The sequence below is a fragment of the Megalops cyprinoides genome, chromosome 10 (genome assembly GCF_013368585.1).
Source record: "Megalops cyprinoides isolate fMegCyp1 chromosome 10, fMegCyp1.pri, whole genome shotgun sequence".
Classification (NCBI taxonomy): Eukaryota; Metazoa; Chordata; class Actinopteri; order Elopiformes; family Megalopidae; genus Megalops; species Megalops cyprinoides.
The window spans coordinates 3,280,506-3,300,000 of NC_050592.1; the positions used below are offsets into that span (position 1 = coordinate 3,280,506).

The 19,495-nt window shown below is 47.4% G+C and overlaps 1 protein-coding gene across 1 annotated transcript; it reads right to left on the bottom strand.

The window, feature by feature from the left end:
* Positions 1–569: 569 nt before the first annotated feature.
* si:ch211-30b16.2 (glycoprotein endo-alpha-1,2-mannosidase-like protein) lies at positions 570–18,165 on the bottom strand. The gene is made up of 4 exons (XM_036537982.1): positions 16,165–18,165; positions 13,810–13,919; positions 3,697–3,773; positions 570–2,399 (listed from the first exon to the last, which is right to left on the bottom strand). Exons 1-4 carry the CDS (start codon positions 16,670–16,672, stop codon positions 1,763–1,765), a joined length of 1,332 nt encoding a protein of 443 aa, XP_036393875.1. The 5' UTR covers positions 16,673–18,165; the 3' UTR covers positions 570–1,762.
* Positions 18,166–19,495: the final 1,330 nt, after the last annotated feature.

The window sequence follows — 19,495 nt, forward strand, 5'->3', positions numbered from 1 at the left end:
GATGGGGTTTGAGGCAGAAGATGAAGTTGAATGTGTGTGGTTTTTCTTTTTGCTCATAATCCTGGTTTACGCCTCACATTTCCTTCCAAGGCTGTCTTGGGCTACAGACCAAAGTCAGTGTTTGCTGTTAGCGAAAAGCAAGCATATGCTCACTTAAATAGCAGAAGACCTGATGCATGGGTGGGCCTTTGTTTCCCCTCAGTGCGTGCTGTAAGTCAGTTATCTGCCATTAAAAGCCGGCGCGGAGGCCCTTTGATCCAGCATGCCTTAGTTTGCTGTCCAACAGACGCATTAAAGTCCACAGTCAGGACACATTCTTTTATTCTTAAAATATGATTCAGGTTATTTGCCTGTTGCCATGGACAGCATCATTTCACAAAGCTAATATAAATAATTAACTTACACTGCATTTATTTATATATTTGTGTGTGGATGTGTGTATGTGTGCATATATATATATATATATATATATATATATATATATATATATATATATATATATATATATATATATATATATACACATTTTACATATATATATAATGTATGCACACACACTAAATGCCCAGCCTCATCAATTTTAAGAATATATATACACACATACAGGCCCCTAAAAGAAAGGGTGTATAATATTTATAGTCTTGCCATCAAACTTCGCAATATTGACATTATTCCAGCGTCCCCTGTCTCCAGTCAGCATGGTTGATGAAGCACGACTGTCCCATGTCATGTGACATGAGTATGAAGGAAATCGTCGTCTTCGGTAACATAAGACAAGTTTGTTAGGCCCTAGTGGTCCAGGGAAAGCACGAGGGGATCTGTGCATTCTCCCAGCGTTATCTCAACGTTATGTGGATGTTTTTCTCTCTGGGATTGGATGTGTATGCAATGTTTCCTCTTCACTGCACCTTAAACAGTACGCAGTGCCGAAGCAGGAGGGCCAATCACAGTTTGCCGTGTTACGCCATCCCCTGAGCATTGCAGAAGCTTTTCCGTGTCCGTGCTGGAGGCGTGCTCCTCAGGGTCATCCATACACCACTTATCCCACCCACAGATGCCAGCACATATTATTTTTTTTATCCATAAACTGGGTGTGAGGAGGTGGGGGGTGAGGTTTACTGCGACTGGTTAGGTTTCTTCGTTGAAAACCTGCTGGTCTGTAACCAAAGCGTATATACAGTGAAAGACAGCACAGTAGAACACCTGAGCCTTGCACAGCCTTCTCCTGTAATCTCTGACCAATCAGACGCTGTTGAATCACAAAGAGTATTGTTCCAATTGCGGTGCAGTTCCAGGAAAACAAACAGATGCTGTGTTTTTGTTCAGTTTTTCGCAACGATTCACTGCTTTCAAAGCTATTGTACATGAGGGAAGTCACCTGTCCCTCAAAGCAAGGTTGCATTTCACTCTGCTGAATGGCTGTAATAGGTGGAGTGGAGGTTTGGTGTTAGCATAAGCAGGCGTTGGAGAGCAACCAAAAAGCGAGCCGCTCAGGAGACCATGTGAGTGGGTGAGAAGCGTTTCAACTTGGAGCTGATGATTGGTCCACACGAGGAAGAAGTTTCAAGAGCGCACAATCACGCCTGAGGTGTTCCCGTGACTAACTCCAGTCGCCCATGGTGGGCCATCCCCCGCACCAAGGAAAGTCCTTCAAAAAGAGACTTCTCAAGCTTCAAATCTCAGCTCTGTGCCGCTCACGGTGGAGGCTCGGAGGACACATACGCACAGGGCACCCGCTTCACCCACAATGCAGTGCGGCGCCTCACATCAGCCACTGTTCCTTCTCCTTGTTGAACTGCTCCGCCCACTTGCGGGTGAGCTCCAGGTAGAGGTCGGGATTGTGGGGCTGGTAGTCCAGGTAGAGGCGGGTGACGGTCTTCTTCGGCACCGCCCTCTCAATCTGCGTGCCCTCGTGCCACTCGTTGAAGGAGGTGATGGTGACGATCTCAGGCCGCACCGTGAGCGCCGCCTGCAGGGCGGTCTCGTAGTAGCGGCCGTTGACCCGGTTGCGGGTATTGTGGTTGTTCCAGGGCCGCACGCTGGTGTCGATGTAGCCGGGCCCGGCGCTCGGCACGAACAGCAGGTTGTTGCCGTCGCAGAAGGCTTTGATGGCCTTCCAGTTCTGGTGCGAGGAGCCGAAGGAGAAGCCGTTGGAGGCGAAGTAGGTGTACATGCCGTCGAAGCCGCCTGCCAGGATGTCGTGCTTGTGCCGCTCCTCCACGATGAGGGCGATGAAGACCCCGTCGTACGGCGTTCCCCGCAGAGTGTGGGACCCCGCAGGGGTCAGCAGGTCTGACCAGGCCTCGGGGGGCGTCAGGTAGGAGTCGTAGATGTAGAACAGCGGCAGAACCTTCCCAGTACTGGTCTTGAATCTGTAGAAGGCCCCGTGTTTCCCGTACCTTACAACACACAAGCATCAGGAGAAGAGGGTGAGGAACATCCAAAGGCTTCTGATTTCGGCTTCAGTTTGCAGAAAAGCAGCAATACGAACATTCCCCTCCTTTAGCGATTCATCATTCTTGCCTGTCTACCAATTTGCAAGTACAGTGCAGCCTTACAGGTTAGTTGTGGACTACATGCAAATCATTATGAGTCTATTTCCTGGGATATGTGGTTTGGTTTCCATACTCCTGTGAATAACCTCAGTAAATTTGATGTTGCTGAAGTATATGGTGCTACAATGGCTCATCTTTGTATGTTGCCTGCTGTTCTCTATGTGAAGAGAAGGCTACTTTATAATCTATGCATAATTAAGAAGCTGTTCTATTCAATAACATTTCACGTAAATTTTTAACAGCATACCTCAGGCATGATTCTATAAGCTGATATCTTAAAGGGTACGTTGTTCTGTAAAAGCGGTGATGTGCCTAACAGACATCATTCAACATGTATGGCCAGGCCCAGCCTAATATGAAAGAGAGATATTCTACTCTCAGTTGGATTTACCTACTAAACAAAGGATGAATAAAAAATGAATGTATCTGTAATTCAGGACTGTAACTCTAAGTTTAATTTAATGATAACTACATGAAAGGGAAAGACTTCAGCTGGATTTACCAATGAGATTCCGATCCAGTATGATGTACGACTCTGATTTGTGAATTTTTGGTACGTCCAACCAATCACTTCCCCTGGATTTGTTTCGGTCATATTGCCACCCCCTAGGTGTTTTGTAAGCTCCGTTATCGGTGTGTGCAGCTGATCTCCTGACGTTCCCTGGTTCTGTGCCCTGGTTCTGGGCCCTGGATCTCTGGTCTGTGGGCGTTCAGTCAGACAGATGGCCAGGTAGGCAGGGGTGTGCATGGGTGGAGGTGGCTGAGTGGCATCTGAAGCCAACTGGAAGGAACCTGACAGTTCTAAAGAACCAGACATCCCACACAAACAGGCCAGAGAATCCATCGCTTCTGTCTGAATCCCCCCCACCGCCACCAGCCCACACCTGCAGCATCAAGGCTAACATTAAACGCTGTTCTGCTGGTGAAACATCAGAGGTGAGACTCCTCTATTTCTGAAAGCCTGTTTTTCCCTCTCCCCCACAGTGCAGGAGCCCACCCCTAAAGCGATAATCCTCTGTTATTAAGAGGAGCTGTCCACCCCCAGACCTCACACTCAGCATCACCACCCCTTCTGTAGAGTGACGGGACGGGACGGGACAGGACAGGGAGGGGGGGGGGGGGGGGGGGGGGGGGCGCTTACTTGTCGATGATGTATTTGATGTTGTCGTGCACGCTGTGGTCAGTCCGTCCTTTGTAGGGCTGAATGTGAAAGGCCACCTGTGGAGAGAGGAAACAACAAGGTCATTGGGTACTCATTCCAAAGACTGCTTTTAATTATTAATCCATTCATGTTTCACACAATCAAAGCACAGATCCTCCTAATGAAGTGACATTACAGTGGCTTTTCTGAAGATTCATCTCGGCTGAGGTCCATAATAGAGCTGAGTGAAGCGAGTCTTGCTGAGTCTATTATAGTCTCCCAGACAGATCGTAACACTTCTGAAGGGTTGATACCACATCAATTGCATGCACACGAGGTTTTCAGCTTGTTCATCAGAAAAAAACAGACCCCTGGCTATTTGACCTCCTTTGATTTGATCAGCGCGGTTAAACATTCACGTGTCAGAATGTCCCTGTATCATGCAGAAATAAATCAGCAGCTATTTGTTCGAATCTATAAAAAATGTAGCCATTATCATTTATTGTGGTTTTAATACTTCTCCATATTTAATGTAGCCCCTGTCTGCCCTCATGGATGAATAATTCCTCTGTGCAGGACGCAATGCCACCCTGATGCACGCTGTTGCCGCCTGAGCACTTTTTTTTTGTTTGTTTCCTCCAGTAAGCGTTTTATCTGATATGCCAGTTCCTTCACCAGGACTGACCCGTGCAATCCCGTCTCCGTTTCAGACGTGTTTTTTTTGCCCTTGTGTTTACCACGACTGAACCTCCACTGTGGTTTGAGCTCAACATCTTGCAGTCACACAATGAACGGGCCTTGCATCACCTGTCTTCGCTTCGTCTCCTGAACAGGTTATACTTCCTTTGCACCTTATCAAGACTCAAGCTGAGAACTAAGCGTGTTTTTTAACCTGCTTCATATCTAACCATGCAGGCATTGCCCAAATGGCAGCATTCAGATTTGAATTAGTACAGGCACTACATTACTTTATTGTAATTTAGCAGACACGCTCATCCATATCGACTTACATTGACGTAGTTTATAGTTTTATCCATTTATACAGCTGGATATTTACTGAGACAACTGTGGGTTAAGCACCTTGCCCAAGGGTACAACAGCAGTGCCCTAGTGGGGAATTGAACCAGAAACCTTTCAGTTAAGTGCCCTGCTCCTTACCACTAAACCACACTGCTGCCCCACTCTACAAACAGGATATGTAGCCAACCTCCCTGAGAATGCTACTACACTGACACAGGGTTGCTGTTGTGTACAGTGAGCTCCATAGTAAGTAATTTACAGCCAGTCTAACGGCTTCCCGGGAGCAAGGGCTTATCACCCAATCATTATATTGCTGTTGCAGCTAATTAGGCCTAATTGGTTTTCCACCGCCCCTCCACCTTCTGCTTTCTCCACTCCCCTAAGAAAGAGAGGTAGAGGAAGCAGGTTGTTTCCTGGCTGGCCTTTGATTCACGTCCCCCAAACTTTAATTACTCCAGCTGAGGAGTTTAGCTGACTGCAGACACAGGCTAATGGGGAAGCACCAAAGTGAGCCAGTCTGGCAGGCCAAAGCAAGTGTTAGCCCAGCTGGTACATCTCAACAGCACTGTTGGGGAATTGTATTTTAACAATTTAATGTTTTTGCTTTGTACTCCTTCTGAATAGGAGGTACCAGCAGCACGATGTTTGCGGTTGGTGATTTGCCAGCAGGTCAAAATCTGGATTTAATTCAAGTGCTTACATCAGGAGGACTGCTTGTGCCTCCCAAGTAACTGATTCGGTTCTCAGTGAAACTGGGCAGCCCTTCTGCAGCTGGGATTTAAACCCAGACTTGCTGGTAAAGCGCTGCTTCAGCTGGGATTCAAACACAGCTGTGAGTGGCCTCACAGCTTGTGAATGTGAGATACACCTGTGCCCTCTTCCTGGTTGGGTTCAGTTGTGGAAAGTGTTAGACTCAGCTTTTTTTCAAATTTATTTTTAGTAGTCTCACAAAAAAAAAAAAGATTACTTAAACGTGTGCACAAGTTTGACCCTCATGGTTTCAGGATTAAAATGTGTTATTATGGACAAACCAAATTTGATCTCTATAAAGATACTAAGATTACATCATAACAGGATTAGGCAGGAGAAATGATCCTGTTATAATGTTGTTTTATGTTTAATTTCCTGTTTACTTTTATAGAGAGAGAATTGTATACACATACATATATACTAGTATATCCAGCCCTTGTGTCTGACATTGTATTTGGTGACCTGGATTTTGCCTCTCTTAGGCAGACAGCAGCAGAATTTAGAAAGAGTCTGTGTGAACCTGAGGAACCTCTCTTTACCGAGGACAGCCGGAGTTACTCAGGGTCACTGTCTTCAGACAGATGGCACAGAACCTTACACTGAGTTCACAAGCACACCCAGAAAAAAAAAAACAGGAAAGGAATGAAGCAGTTCAGCTTCAGTGTGGCATCCATCAAGGGTGAATACTCACGGTTGCTGCAGTCCCTTATCTTTAGATTGCTTGCCTGCTACATTATGAACAGCTAATCTTTTCTCTTCTTTTGTGTCAGAAGGGAACACCAGAAGGGATTACTTTCTATAAATCGAAACCACAGAGGGCTTTCTCTGCATGTGGTCTATTATAAAGACTGCTCTCTGTACGTAAGCAGAATGATCTATGATTCCGTTTATGAGTTCTACAGACGACTGTCAACACACACCATCTGGCAGAGACAATGACTCGCGTGACAAAGGTCTCCAGGTAACTAACTGGTCACCTGTCGAGGCTGGTCGTATTACACATTGATTCTGTCACCGCCCTCGGGATCATCAACTGCAGCGCTGTCTGTTTTTGGTCCATCAAAGGCAGTACGCCTGTCCGTAATTCAACCAATCATATTGTTCCGCTCATTCTCAGGCGACTCCTCATGTAGCTGGGCCTTTCCGGGAGGCTTTAAACAGCACGTTGGCTTTCTCCACTCTTCCTTTATTTCTTTATTCTTCATTAATTAAGGTGGCAAGTCGACGACAAGCACCAAAGTTTTGCATTGAACGCGGAGGCGCACAAATGCAATTTCCTTAAAGGCGGTGTGCCGAATGGCGCGGCCCTGAATTATATATGACAGAAAGTGGAGGGAGTCCCGGGGGAGAGGCGCCGGGGGAAAATGGCTCTCTGAGTGGATGGATGTGGCCATTAGAGAAACGGCGGTAACACTTTACAGCGAGGTAACGCAATAAGCCCAAGCCAGCGCCACACGCTCGTCTCTCTCAGGTGGCTCTTGATTAAATTGCGGTCGAAACTCTTTGCATTTAGAGCCATTCCCCATATTAACCTGACATAATTCCCGATATTCAGTTATTTGGCCGCGTCGCCAGAGGAGGAGATGCCTTTCGGCTTAGCCTGTGGAATCACTGGAAGCAGCCCGTTTTCCTGCCTGACTTTTCCCAGTCAGCCACCTGTCTTGTAGAGTGGCATCACTTTTCCTCAAAGTGACACGGTATCAGGAGAGGTCTGGGGTTTCGCCAGGTGTGAGACGGCTAAGGGCCATTACCGCCCGGCCCACAGCCAAAACATAAGAAACGAAAGCTTGCAGACAGCTGCTTGATTAGGCAGAATGTTTTCCATTTTTAATGCTGAGACTGGGGGGGCGCAGTCACAGATGACGTATTTGCGCCGAGGAGCGGAGGGGTCACACTGCTCCGGGCGAGAGAGGGACAGGCGAGAGGGGCCTGCACAAACGTTGCTGTAGCAACAAGTCGCTTAGCAGCAGCAAGGGGTTCCCGGTGTCACGGTGACACCGGGATATGAGAGCGCTAATGGACTGAGAGCGCGAGAGGAAGGCAACGCAACGAGCAGAGATGTCATTTAAGCCGTCGCTCTGAATAAATTGGTGCTGGTGGAGTGAAAAAGAGCAGCGTGAGAAATGTGTGCGTTTGTGCTTTCAGCCATCACTTCCTCACAGCCCCGGGGTCAGTCTCTTACCCTGTGGTTGCTCTCTGTGAAACTCTCCCTCACCCCTCAGCAACAGACTAATGGCACTGTGAAATAAGTGTGTTGCTGAAATCAGGGTTTGAGTCATTTCTGTTCCTGAAGTTAGTGCCATGAAATCAGTGTGGACGCAGAGTTTTGTTACAGTTATTTTGAGATGCTCTCATCAAGGCTAACTTGCTTGGCACCCTATTTTACAGCTGCACAGCTGGGTATTTAAAGAAGCAGTTCAGTTCAGGATGTGCACTTTCCTCAAAGGTACACAAGCAGTGCCGCACCTTGGAATCAAACCTGCAGCCACAATCCCACTTCCCTATTCATGCAAAATATGTATGCATATGTGCATAGATCTAAAATGTATGTATGTATGTATGTGCATATTTGTATCTATCTATCCGTAATATGGAATTATGCAAGAAGAGGAAGGATGGAACCATCTGGACTCTCCCACATATGCTCTATCATTATTTAACAGGATTTCACTACCATAGAGTTGACTGTGTTCACTCGTGGTTCCCTCTTATACTTACTAATCTAATTAAGGTCTTGGCTTTGGTTTTCCAGCACTTTCAGGTGGGAGTGCAACAGCATTTCCATTTCAAATTTGGGGGGGGGGGCTTTTTTAATAAAAGTGACATTTAGCCTTTTCAGTGGCTTATTTATGTGTGAATGCATTTGTTCTCCTTGCTGTCAGCATCTCCGTCAGCTGCAAATGGCTCAGGCAAACCATGCGTGTTCAAATCGGAGGCTCATTTTCCACCCACGACACATCGGCCAGTTTCGGGGCGTCAATTTGCCAGTGAATGAAACCGAGCGAGCGATCGCATTTAAATATCAGGAAAGAGCAGGTATCCCATCAGCCTCGCCGCTTCGCACGCTGTGAGCCGGAGCGGTGGCGGCGTTTATCTGGCCGCAGAGAAACCCGGTCTCTTCCGGGGTATCGCACACGCCTGCCGGCAGCTCGCTGGAGCTCTCACACGCGGGCGAACCGACAGCTCCGCTCGCCCCCTCCTTCCTACGACATGCCCTACTTACTGCCTGGAACGAGGGCCCCTGAGGGTTTGAACCATTCCAGGAGACAAACCCAGGTCCCCACGGCCCCCCCTGGTGTCCGTCCCCCGGGACTGCGTGCTTTCAGTGTACGCCGGTCTCTGGGGGGCCTGTGTGATGGGGCTTGTGTGTTATGGGGTGTATTTCAGGATGATGTCATCTCATCCCCACTCAGCTGTCTCTCCTGGCACTGCGGGTTTTGTTGTGGAAGATCCAGTACCTGTCTCAGCTGGGTTAGAACCGACTGCCTACACACACCACCGGGTTAGGGATTTAGGAGATACAGCCTCAGGGGCATTGTGTGCAAGGGGCTGTTAAGTGCAGGGATGTCATTTCTGAAGGGTGCTCTGTCTACGCACTGTCATCGTTATTATCACTGTTTATGTATCCACGGCAACTTCCGAGGCCGTCGTGGAAACGTATAGAAAATGCATGTCGCCAAGCAACAAGACCCACACAAACATAGCTGCAGAAGAACCGCAGACACGGCGATTCAGCGTGAAACTGAAAATTCTTTGAGTCTCTGTTGACACTGTGGTTATAATCACTGTGGCACAACCTTGGAGAGGAGCACAGGGGTGACCGAGGTCTGCTGGCCAAACAGAAAAGCCTCTCCCACTCCGTTGTTTTTGCTTTTTGCTGGCCCACATCTCGGAAACTTTCTGAACCGTGTGTGCACTTCTCACATGTAGCCCTCCACAGGAATTCAAAACCTCGGCCTTCAGTGAATTACACTGGTTTTGTCTTACATTTACATTTATTCATTTAGCAGACGCTTTTATCCAAAGCGACGTACATAGGTTACAGTTCTTTACAATGTTATCCATTTATACATCTGGATATTTACTGAGGCAATTGTGGGTTAAGTACCTTGCCCAAGGGTACAGCAGCAGTGTCCCAGCAGGGATCGAACCGGCAACCTTTCAGTTACGAGTCCTGCTCCTTAACCACTATGCTACACTGCCGTCTTCCGCAGGCATCCAGATTCTCAGTGACTGCAGTTTTAATAATTGCACCTGATGAGCACAGCAGAATATTTACTGTTGCGTTTGTGGAGAGCCATGTTGCACGAATGTCTAACAGCTGGGCCACTAAAAGAGTGTGAAAGCACAACTGTCAAGTGTGAAGTCTGAGGCTTCCAGCCTCATCCCTGTCACCTGCTCACCATTATGGCACAGCCGGAAGCCTTGCAGCTGAAGAAAACCCCTGAAAAAACTACATTCACGGCCAACGACAAAATAGATGCTCGCTTTTGCTCCGGAGTTATAAAAAAGATACATCACAAAGGCAGACTGTCATTTTCTTTACTTTACAGGGGAGAGGATGGCGATTCATGAGCCTGGGGTTCAAATGAAATGCAGGGCGGAGACAGACCTGCTTAAACCAAGGCCATGCGTCTTCCTGCTAATACCCTGTTCCTAAGTAATGGCCGGGAAGTGAAGTATAAATTAAAGACTTCATTCTCATTTGCCTGCTCTCTGCTCAGTGGAGGCGCAAGCCCATTAAATTCAACACGGCTGTGTTTGCATTTTGAAATGCAAGCTGAATAATTAGATCCAGGACCTTTTTTTCCCATCTTTTTTTTTCATTTTAGAGAGTCAGCATTCTTATGATGGTTTAATGTGAGTGATACTTATACGGTCAAGTGTGTCTCCTTTTCATGATGATCATATCGACAGTGAGTTTGGAAGCCTTGAATACAAGAAAAATGAAATGTGATGGCCATACTTTACTGCAAAGCTTGGCTTCTGCCGAGAAGAAACATCAGGGTATAATAATATGGTTCTTTAGTGCTTTGCCTTTATGGATGTCTGAGTAAAGGCCCTGTAACTTCACTGTAGCTCCCTCCCAGTGGCTTTGAGTATGATGGTGGCTAGTGTTCTTTCTTTCCTTAGTAGTATCAATTACCCTGGGCAAGTTTTGTTTCACTCATTTATACGCCTTGCTTACAACAGCAGTGCCCCATGTGGGATTTGGTCCAACAGCCTTGGGTTTACAATCCCAAATCCCTAATCAGTATTATACCACACTGCTGCTCAATACACCTAGTGCACAGATCCATCTGAGGGCCTCCATATTAGTGTATCTCTAACAGCAAACATACTGTACAAAGAGCTGCTGCCATTTTTTTGCCTTTTTCCTCTTTATGACCCTGATGATCAGCTTGCCTCACCACCTTTATACAGGAAGCAGCAGCACAGCAAATGCAATCCTCTGGAACTCTCATGCCAAACTGCAAACTGTCACATGACCGGACCCACAGTGTGGAGCAGGGTGGCAAGAGTGGAGTGATGAGGAGACCCTGACTGACATAACTCCCCCCCAACCCCCCCCAACCCCTGGTGGAACAAACCGAAATGTGCTCCACTGCTGAGTGTCAGCACATGACAGAGCTCAGATTCGAACCCGGGCCTGAGGCTTTTGGCCTGACTCGACCAGACACGGAACACCCCTGAACCTGTACTCCACAGAGCCCCCAGTGGTCTGCCTGACAGTCCGAGGCACAGTAAAGTAAGAGTAGCACCCAGCTGTGTCCAAGGAACTCCTTGCATGTTTTATGCTTCCTTTGACCGTACATGGACTCGTTTTTGCCATTCGTGGGTTCGAGGAAACATTCTGCGTCTGAGTTTTGGTAATCGACACACCTGCCAGGCCTGACACACTGCGTCAGCCTCTCCCAGCTGTACGTCAGCGTCATTTATACACACCAGCCGGCCAGCGGGGAGACGATGAAACCCCCCCCCCCCCCCCCCCCCCCCCAAACAGACAACTGATCTGCCTGCAGTGAAGTGCGCGGCTCCTACCCCCCACATCCCAACCCAATGTGGTCTGATGACGGAGGGTCTTTGTGGCTCCCTAATTTGAGCCGGGCCCCAGGGAAAGGTATTGTGTGCCCCTCCCCAGAGCGTCCTGCGTGTGACTAATAAGGTAACGCTTCAAGGGCCATTTGGCAGGACGGTTTTTGCTTACAGACACCAGCATATTCAGGTAGTGCAAGACAGACCCATCTCAAAAAATTTATGGATTCATTCTATCTTTTATATATATTCTATATTCTATATAAAATCAATATATACATTCTATCATCTATCTGTCTGGCCGAGTATTGAAACCTGGTCATGCAACGCTTATAGTATTGTCGATTCCATATGGTTTTTTGCTTGTGTTGTACTCTGCCTCACTTGTAAGCCGCTTTGGATAAAAGCGTCTGCCAAATGAATAAATGTAAATGTAAATGTATCTTTTACATATTTTATATATGTACATTATATCTTATACATCATGTATGAATGTGAAACCACAGGGTTTCTGGCTTCCTCACCAGATGTTGCCAAGGACTTATCTGGCTCTGAAGTTCTGAAGCCACCTTCTTCTGAAGAGCGTGTGACACACACACTTATTCACAGGCATCTTGGATGGTGTCTTAACGAGGAGGACACATTCGACACCACAGATATCACATTACGTGGGAGAAGACCTATAAAAGTTTAACTAAGATGCAAGCGTGCTTGTGGGGTGTGTGTGTGTGTTTGAGGGCGAGGAGTGGAGGGTACACATCAATAGAGATATTTTGTCTCCAAAGGCCTCCCTGACCTAATTGGCTCGCTGTCACACATTTTTCTGTGCGGCTGACAGGCCCTGCTCGCTGGAGCTCCAGCGCAGAGCCGTCTCTGACCCCCCATCTGCATGGCAGCCCTGTGCTTTCTCCCACTCCGCAGCCCATCGTGGCACCACTCCCAACGAACACTCACATCTCCCCTGTCACCTCTCCAGAACCGCCTGGGGCCAATCCTCAAAATGCCCCTCCATTTTAGGCCTGTGTTTTAAAGGACCCCACCCCCACCAGAGACGCAACGGGGCCTTTTAGCGCCTGTCCAGAGGGGTGTAAGAAAAATGCACTTCTTTTGTCTTGTTGAATAATGCACCAGTTGGAGGAACAGAAGAGGGAGCCCTTAATGCCAATGAATCCCCTTGAATTGAGAGCACTCGCCTAAGAGAGACAGAGAGAGAGGGAGAGAGAGAGAGACAGAGAGAGGAAGGGAAAAAAAAGGACTCAAGGCCATAATTATTTCCGCCTATTCTCTCAGGAGTTGAGCGGTTGTTGGTGTTTGAGTGATGTTCACGGTGCATTGGCGTACGGCGTGTGGGACACGGCTCGTTCCTTTGCCGTTGAGTCCTTTCGTCTCCTAATGTCTCGCATCAGTAAGCAGTGACTTATGCCGCCCGCCTCTGTCCCAGTGACCGCTGTGACGGGTTTCTCCTCAGACGGAGTCGGGCGCGAGCGCTGCGCCCGTGTGTGTGCAGGTGCCTGTGCACGCAGGGTCGCAGCTCTGAGCACTGCAGCAGAGTGCACGTTGCAGGAGAGCCGCGTTAACGCTTTCAGACCTGCGGAAAAGCGGGTCGCCTACGTCTGCAAGATTTACAAAGAGCAGAACTCATTTTTCAGCGTGTTCAGCATTGCGTGGGTTTTTTTTTTTTTTAATGTTTCCACAAGGTCTGTTTTTTTTTTTCTACGTTTAGCGTTGCTGCATTCAGATGGATGGAACACAATGATGCGACAGTGTTTTCCTCGTCACCATGGTGACAGAACCAGTTGGACAAGTTGCACAAAGCAAAGTACCGGAGATTGAATTTGCCACACGTAGGTCCCCCCTTGTTTCTGGAGTGTCGCTGTGAGCATTTGAGCTGCTACTGGTTCTCCTGAATATGTACTAATGTATTTGCACAACAATGAGAAAAAAAAAAACCTACAACACAGCAGAGCTCCGGGACTGTGCAGTTGCCTACTTCTGGCCTCATGGGGAAGTGAAGCTGGAGGCCCTCACAGCGCTGTCTTTGAAGTACCCTTTATGATGGGAGTTTTTTTTATCTCTTTTGAATATGCCTGCCAGAGATCCAGCCGGTCTCTGTCTGGTCCGCTCTCAGAATTGGCCGCTGACTTTGTGGGGGCATTTTAAAACGGTGCTCTGTGCCTTTTGGCTTTGTGACGGCCCACACTCTACCCCGCTTTCCCCAACTCTACCCCCCCCCCCCCCCCCGTCTGATCACCAAGCGCCCCTCCGTCCCACCTCGGGAGGAACAACCCCACTGCCGTCGTCGGTTACCTTGATGCTGTGCCTGTGGGCAGCGTCCAAAATGGCAGGAACCAGGTCCTCTGTCGGCTCTCCATTGTCATCCGCCAGGCCCGGGGGATACCAGGACAGCACCAGAACTCCTGCAGCCACAGGTGACATCACTCTCAGAATGCAACACACTGATGACATCACAAAACAGAAGAACTGCTCACAGCCCACACTTATTTGTGACACTGACTCTGTGTTGAGGCAATGCGCAAACCACACAAAAGGTATAACGGCTGTAGCCCTCCATTTTAGATTCAGATCTACGACCTCTGAACAGGTCAGACGCCATTTGAAGTTGAAAGCACCAACAGCATGGCTGTAGAGAACTGGAGAGGAACAACGGAAATACATACAGCCCTTCCGAGAGTCATCGGATATGTATGTAATTTCACCCCATTTATTAAGCTTGGACTTGATATCCACTTTTTAAAAAGGTCTTTTGTTTCTGGTTTCACTTCCAGCACATTGATTAGGCCTTGTGATGACTCATAAATCCACACTATATGACTGAGAATTTGCCTAATGCTGCAGGCAGAAAGGCTAAACATGTTCAGTGGGGCTATTGGGACAGTATACATTTAACTACTATATGCACGTAAGAGTAGTAAGTGAGCTTAGTGGCGTTCAGACATCACAATGTAGGCTTTGCAATAAAGGAGAGTGTGCAGTTATCCCACACACAGCTGTAGTGAGCCAATTGCATTTGCATTCACGTCAGGTTCATCTGTTATCTACATGTACTTAAGATGCTTTCTGCTGGCGGATAATTAAATGGACATGTCTACATTTACATAAAGAAAGCGAGCCGGTGTTCTTTATCACAGTGAAAGGGCCAGGCCTGGCCCAGCAGATTTCTGCTGGGTGTTTTATTAATGGGGTCTCAGAAGACTGGCATCAGTTGTGGCACTTGAGAAGCATTTCTGATTTTTCTTTTTTTTTTCCAGAAGATGCTGGTGCCAGTTGATTTAATTAAATGGACTCCTCCTTTCCACCCGCTGTTGACTTGCTGCCCCTTCTCCATCTATCACGGTGTCCAAAGCACTGTCCATGGCAGACCATACATTTATCCTGAGTTACTCGCTCCAATATGGCTGCCGGGCTATTGGCTTTGTGAGGGGCTCCAAGCAGCTACTGTCCCACCATGAGCTGCACTGAGTTGGCTCCTAACTATTTGTTTTCCAGCGTATCACAGTGCCCTGACTACATTACTGTACAGTATTGATTTGCCTAGCAGACCCACTTATCTCAGGCGGCTAACCGTGCCTAGAGTTGTAGTTCTGTAACTGCTCACACGCACAGCTGATGACTCGACCAACTGAGGAATGGAACTTTGCTTCAGGAAACAGCAGCAGTCCACCCAAGATCTGAGTCCACAAACATCCACTACCCCAGATCCTCACAAACACTTATTCCCAGTGAGATTATGGGTAAAGCCTTTCTTGAGGGGGTTCTAATGCCCTTATAGCTGAGGACCAGAGTAAAATTAGGGCTCTGGTTTGCCTTTAGAAAGAGCACCAGTGAATCTGACAGAAATGTATTTTCTTCCTCCAAAACGTCAGAAATGTTCATGCACATGGAGAAATATTCCACAATTTCAAATTATTTTGGAGGGACATAGGTAAATACAAAAAATGGAGGCAATTAAAGCAGAATTAATATGTTCGCTTCATTTTTAAAAACTTTTAGTTCTATCATTGAATATGCGCGAGTAACTGGCACGGGTTCGCGTCCGGAGCTGTCCTCCGCGTGAGTGCTGAACGCGCGCTGATCGAGGATCACGCGATTGCCTCGTGCGCCTCGAGGTCGATCAGATCTAGCGCGGTTCTTTCTGTCCGTTTATATGATTCAAAGACAACAGCTGCAATTTACCTGTGCGGCACTTGTAGAAATGTATAGGTCGACTGTGTTTGTTGCGAGTTTTTTTTTTTTTTTTGAATATATGGTGGCAGTAAATTAATGCAGTGGCAGTAATGTAATGCAATTGTTGCGCGTTTGCATTTAAAGTGCTGATAAAGTAAATATCACCTTTGTTTTATCCAGGTGGCTTGCCTAAACTGGGGCTAAACTTACGCTTTAAAGTGGGTTGTGAATTAAAATCGATAGCTATCAACTCGGCAATAGCCGCGCTGCAGGCTATCCATAGTGTAGGGTCAAGTTCCCGTCAGTCAATCGAGACGTTTCGCTTTTCTGCGTTGATGAGCTGAGTTAATTGAATCCAAATCAAGTTCTTCAGAGAGGTTTTTGTTTCCTATTCTCTCTGGCTTCGGGCTAAGGGGATGCATTACGTGTTTGGCAGTTTAATCACTATAGAAGCATCAATGCACCTTTATACTCTACCTGCAGCCGCAGCTCCGAGCTGTTCCATATGAGACTCCAGCACGTCCGGGTCCCTCGAGCTGTAGGGTCCCAGTTCGGGGTAGAAGCTGGAGCCAATGTCTTCCGGAGGCGTGTGCCTGCCTTTCGGGTAACTGGCGGCGATCTTGGGGTCCCAGTGTGGCACTAGAACGTGGTCCCAGTGCATGTATTTCCCGTCTATCTGTGGGTTGCCGTACCACACGTAATAAAATATGTGCACATCGTAGAATATGCTCTTGTCCGGGCCGGAATTGGAGAGGACCACTTTGGTGTTGCTAGCCGCATGGGCTTGACCCGGCGACACGACCACGTTGTTTGACACCGAACGCCGGTCCACCCTCTCGCCCACCATGGGCATGATGTCCAGTCCGGGGGCCAGGTCAGAGAAGCCGTCGCTGGGTTTCAGTGTTCGTAACCCCATCATTGTACCAAAAATGAAGAGCGTGAAGAGAAACAGCGCGACACATGCTTTCTTGCGTAGCCTGGCCATCGCGAACCTTTTCGTCCCACAGAAGCGACCCTCAACAGTTCACAGCCTCCCAGCGCTGACTAGCTCCTCGCCCGTCTATAGGTGAACTGAGGTGTTAACGGTGTCGCGGCGACTTTTCTTTTTGCAAAGCTTCTCGGTATGTCTGTTGTCTTCCTTCCTCCATCAAAATTAACCCGGCTTAAGCAACGCCAGAACTCCAGGACAACGTGGCCGCTGTCTAAAAATACACTATCTGCGGCATTTTATGTAACACGCCAGGTTATTGCTGTACAACTTCACCAAAGTCTACAGTTACATGATTGCGCATAATGATCGTTGCATTTCTGCAGTAAGCTTAATATTCTGTTATATTATGTGACGCAATGTATTTGAGATAATGCAACGCGCTGAACACAAATTATACAAAGTTTTATTCACTGTACATGTACCACCGACAGATATCGGACAGGGTTAAGGTGATGTAAACGATAATTTCTTCCAGATAAAACACAACTGGTGATAACCAGTGGCTGAGTATGTGTTCTGGTTGTTTGCTGTATGAATCTGAATATAACACAACTGATACTAGCACTTTTCCGTGAACGCGTTACCGTATGTATATGAAACGGTAGTGATCGTTCTGTGTCGAAGATATGTTCAGGCGTTCGCTGAACTGAATTTGTTCGGGATCTTTCCCTATAAAGAAATTGTTTAGGTTTGTGACTGTCAACAAATGTCTCTCAAAGGTCTCTCGTGAATGAACTTGCTATATTTAATTGGTGCAAAAACAGAGGTCTCGCTTAAACAGAAAAAATCGCGCTTTACTTTACCTCGGTGTTTAGGGTCTTCTAGTGCTTCAGAAAATATGTGTTTGCGAGTAATTAATTTTGGGTGATATCGTCCCATAAACATAACACGCCTCTCAATATCCTCAGTCGCAATTGGTAACCATGAACAAAAACCGACTTCCGATATTTCGATTTGAAAACATAAAACCGTTGGTAGGATCTGTGCCTCGCCTTGTTCCAAGCGGATCTATATCGAGCGCTGATTTTACAGATTATGATGGTGGCCCTTGATCGTTAAACTGTCACACAGCGAGGCAGCATCGTCACCCTTGTCTCCCGCGACTCTCCTGCGCAGTATGTTCGCTCTCGTTCCGTGCTCAAAGCTCACTCCTGCGCTGTGTTATTCTTCCTTGTGGACCGGGAGCAACGATGCGGAGCGATGGTTCCATCCGGGCTCTTTCCAGTCTGCGTGCCGTCTCGATTCGGCGTATCCGTGTTATATGACTGATGGCCGTGCTTTCAGTCCGCTCAGCATCCGAGCTGGCTGTTCTTTATTGTCCATGTTTTTCTCTACATGTAGGCGGAGCTCTCTCCAGCCTGCTGGCTAATTGTGTGATGCAGGGAAGAGGCTGGATGGGTGGGGACAATAGCAGACGCGCGTCTTATAGGAAATTATACGAGCGTGTAAGAGCGCACACGTGAAAAGAGTCGGTCTTGTGCTGTTAGAAAACAGACGCTGCACACTAAGGCAGAGAAGAATTTGGCAATGCCTTTGGTGCGGTGTTGGGGGGGGGGGGGTCACATTACGTCGTATCCATCCGCCCTGTGCACTTATCAGCCTAATTGCAAAGTTGGCACTGACTTCAAATGCACGCCCATTTGCATTTTATGGATGTGATGTGTAGTGTGATGTATTCTTACTTTAACAGTGCCGCAGCTCTTTATAACGTCTCTCTGTATGTTACGGTCGTCAGCGACGTGCTTGTTTTCTCATTTGCCGTTTTTCCTTCCCGGCCTTTCACGCCTGTCTGACACGGCTCCTAGGCAGCAGGCATCGCGCTGAATTGGTATGGTGTAGCGCCGTGCCAGAGTGGACTCCCTCTCCTACGGCTCATTACGGCCAGTGATCTTGATGCACTGTGAATAGGCCCTCCCTGTGAAGCGTGACAACGGGCGGGCTTGTAATTGAATAGGTAATTCACAGCTGGAACCCAATTAATTGGGTAAATTCTGTCAGGTCAAAGCCATGTGTAGGCACGTGCCTTTCTGTTTCCGAACTCGTGTAGCTTTATTTATATATTTATTTATTTAATTAATTTGTTACATTTCTCCCCCGATAATTACCCGGCGTACACCACAGGCCGTGCGTGGAATGAGTCAGTTACTTGGACTATCAATCACGCATGGCTTACGCAGCTGAAAAGGCTCGAGGAAACATCTGTCAGATCGTTTTAACGTCTACATCAGGGCCAGCGACCGACGGCTTCCAAATCTACAAAGTCCTGTCGACTGTAGCGGTGCAGACGTCATAACGGCAGATATCAGATTGGGACATCAAACCACGCGATGAGACTCTGCATGAAGGTGCCAGTTTTGGAGGGGAGCGGAGTGGTGATGTAACTGAAATGCGAAATTAATGTGGACAGATCATAAAGTAAACTTCTGTTCAATGCCCGTGCCATAACATGCACCAACTGGAAAACTAAATCTTTATAGTTAAATAATTTAAGAAATATATGATATTAATGGTGTTTTGCCAGTTGTAGATAGAAACACAGACAAATCAGATCATAATCAAGGCGTTATTAAGACTGATCATCTGTATTCTAAGATTGGTCATGGACATCACGTCACAGATGAATGTACACAGACTATTAGCGAGAGGGTTCTTGTTTTTGTTTTTTTTTTTCATTATAGTATCGTTAACCCCTACAGCTGACAGCGCGTTTACAAAGGTGCTGCACTAATTGTTTGGGAGAGAATTCCCTCAGCGCGAGAGGAAAGGAGATGTAGGTGATACAGATAAAGAAAAGTATCGTAATGAGGGCTGAATGGA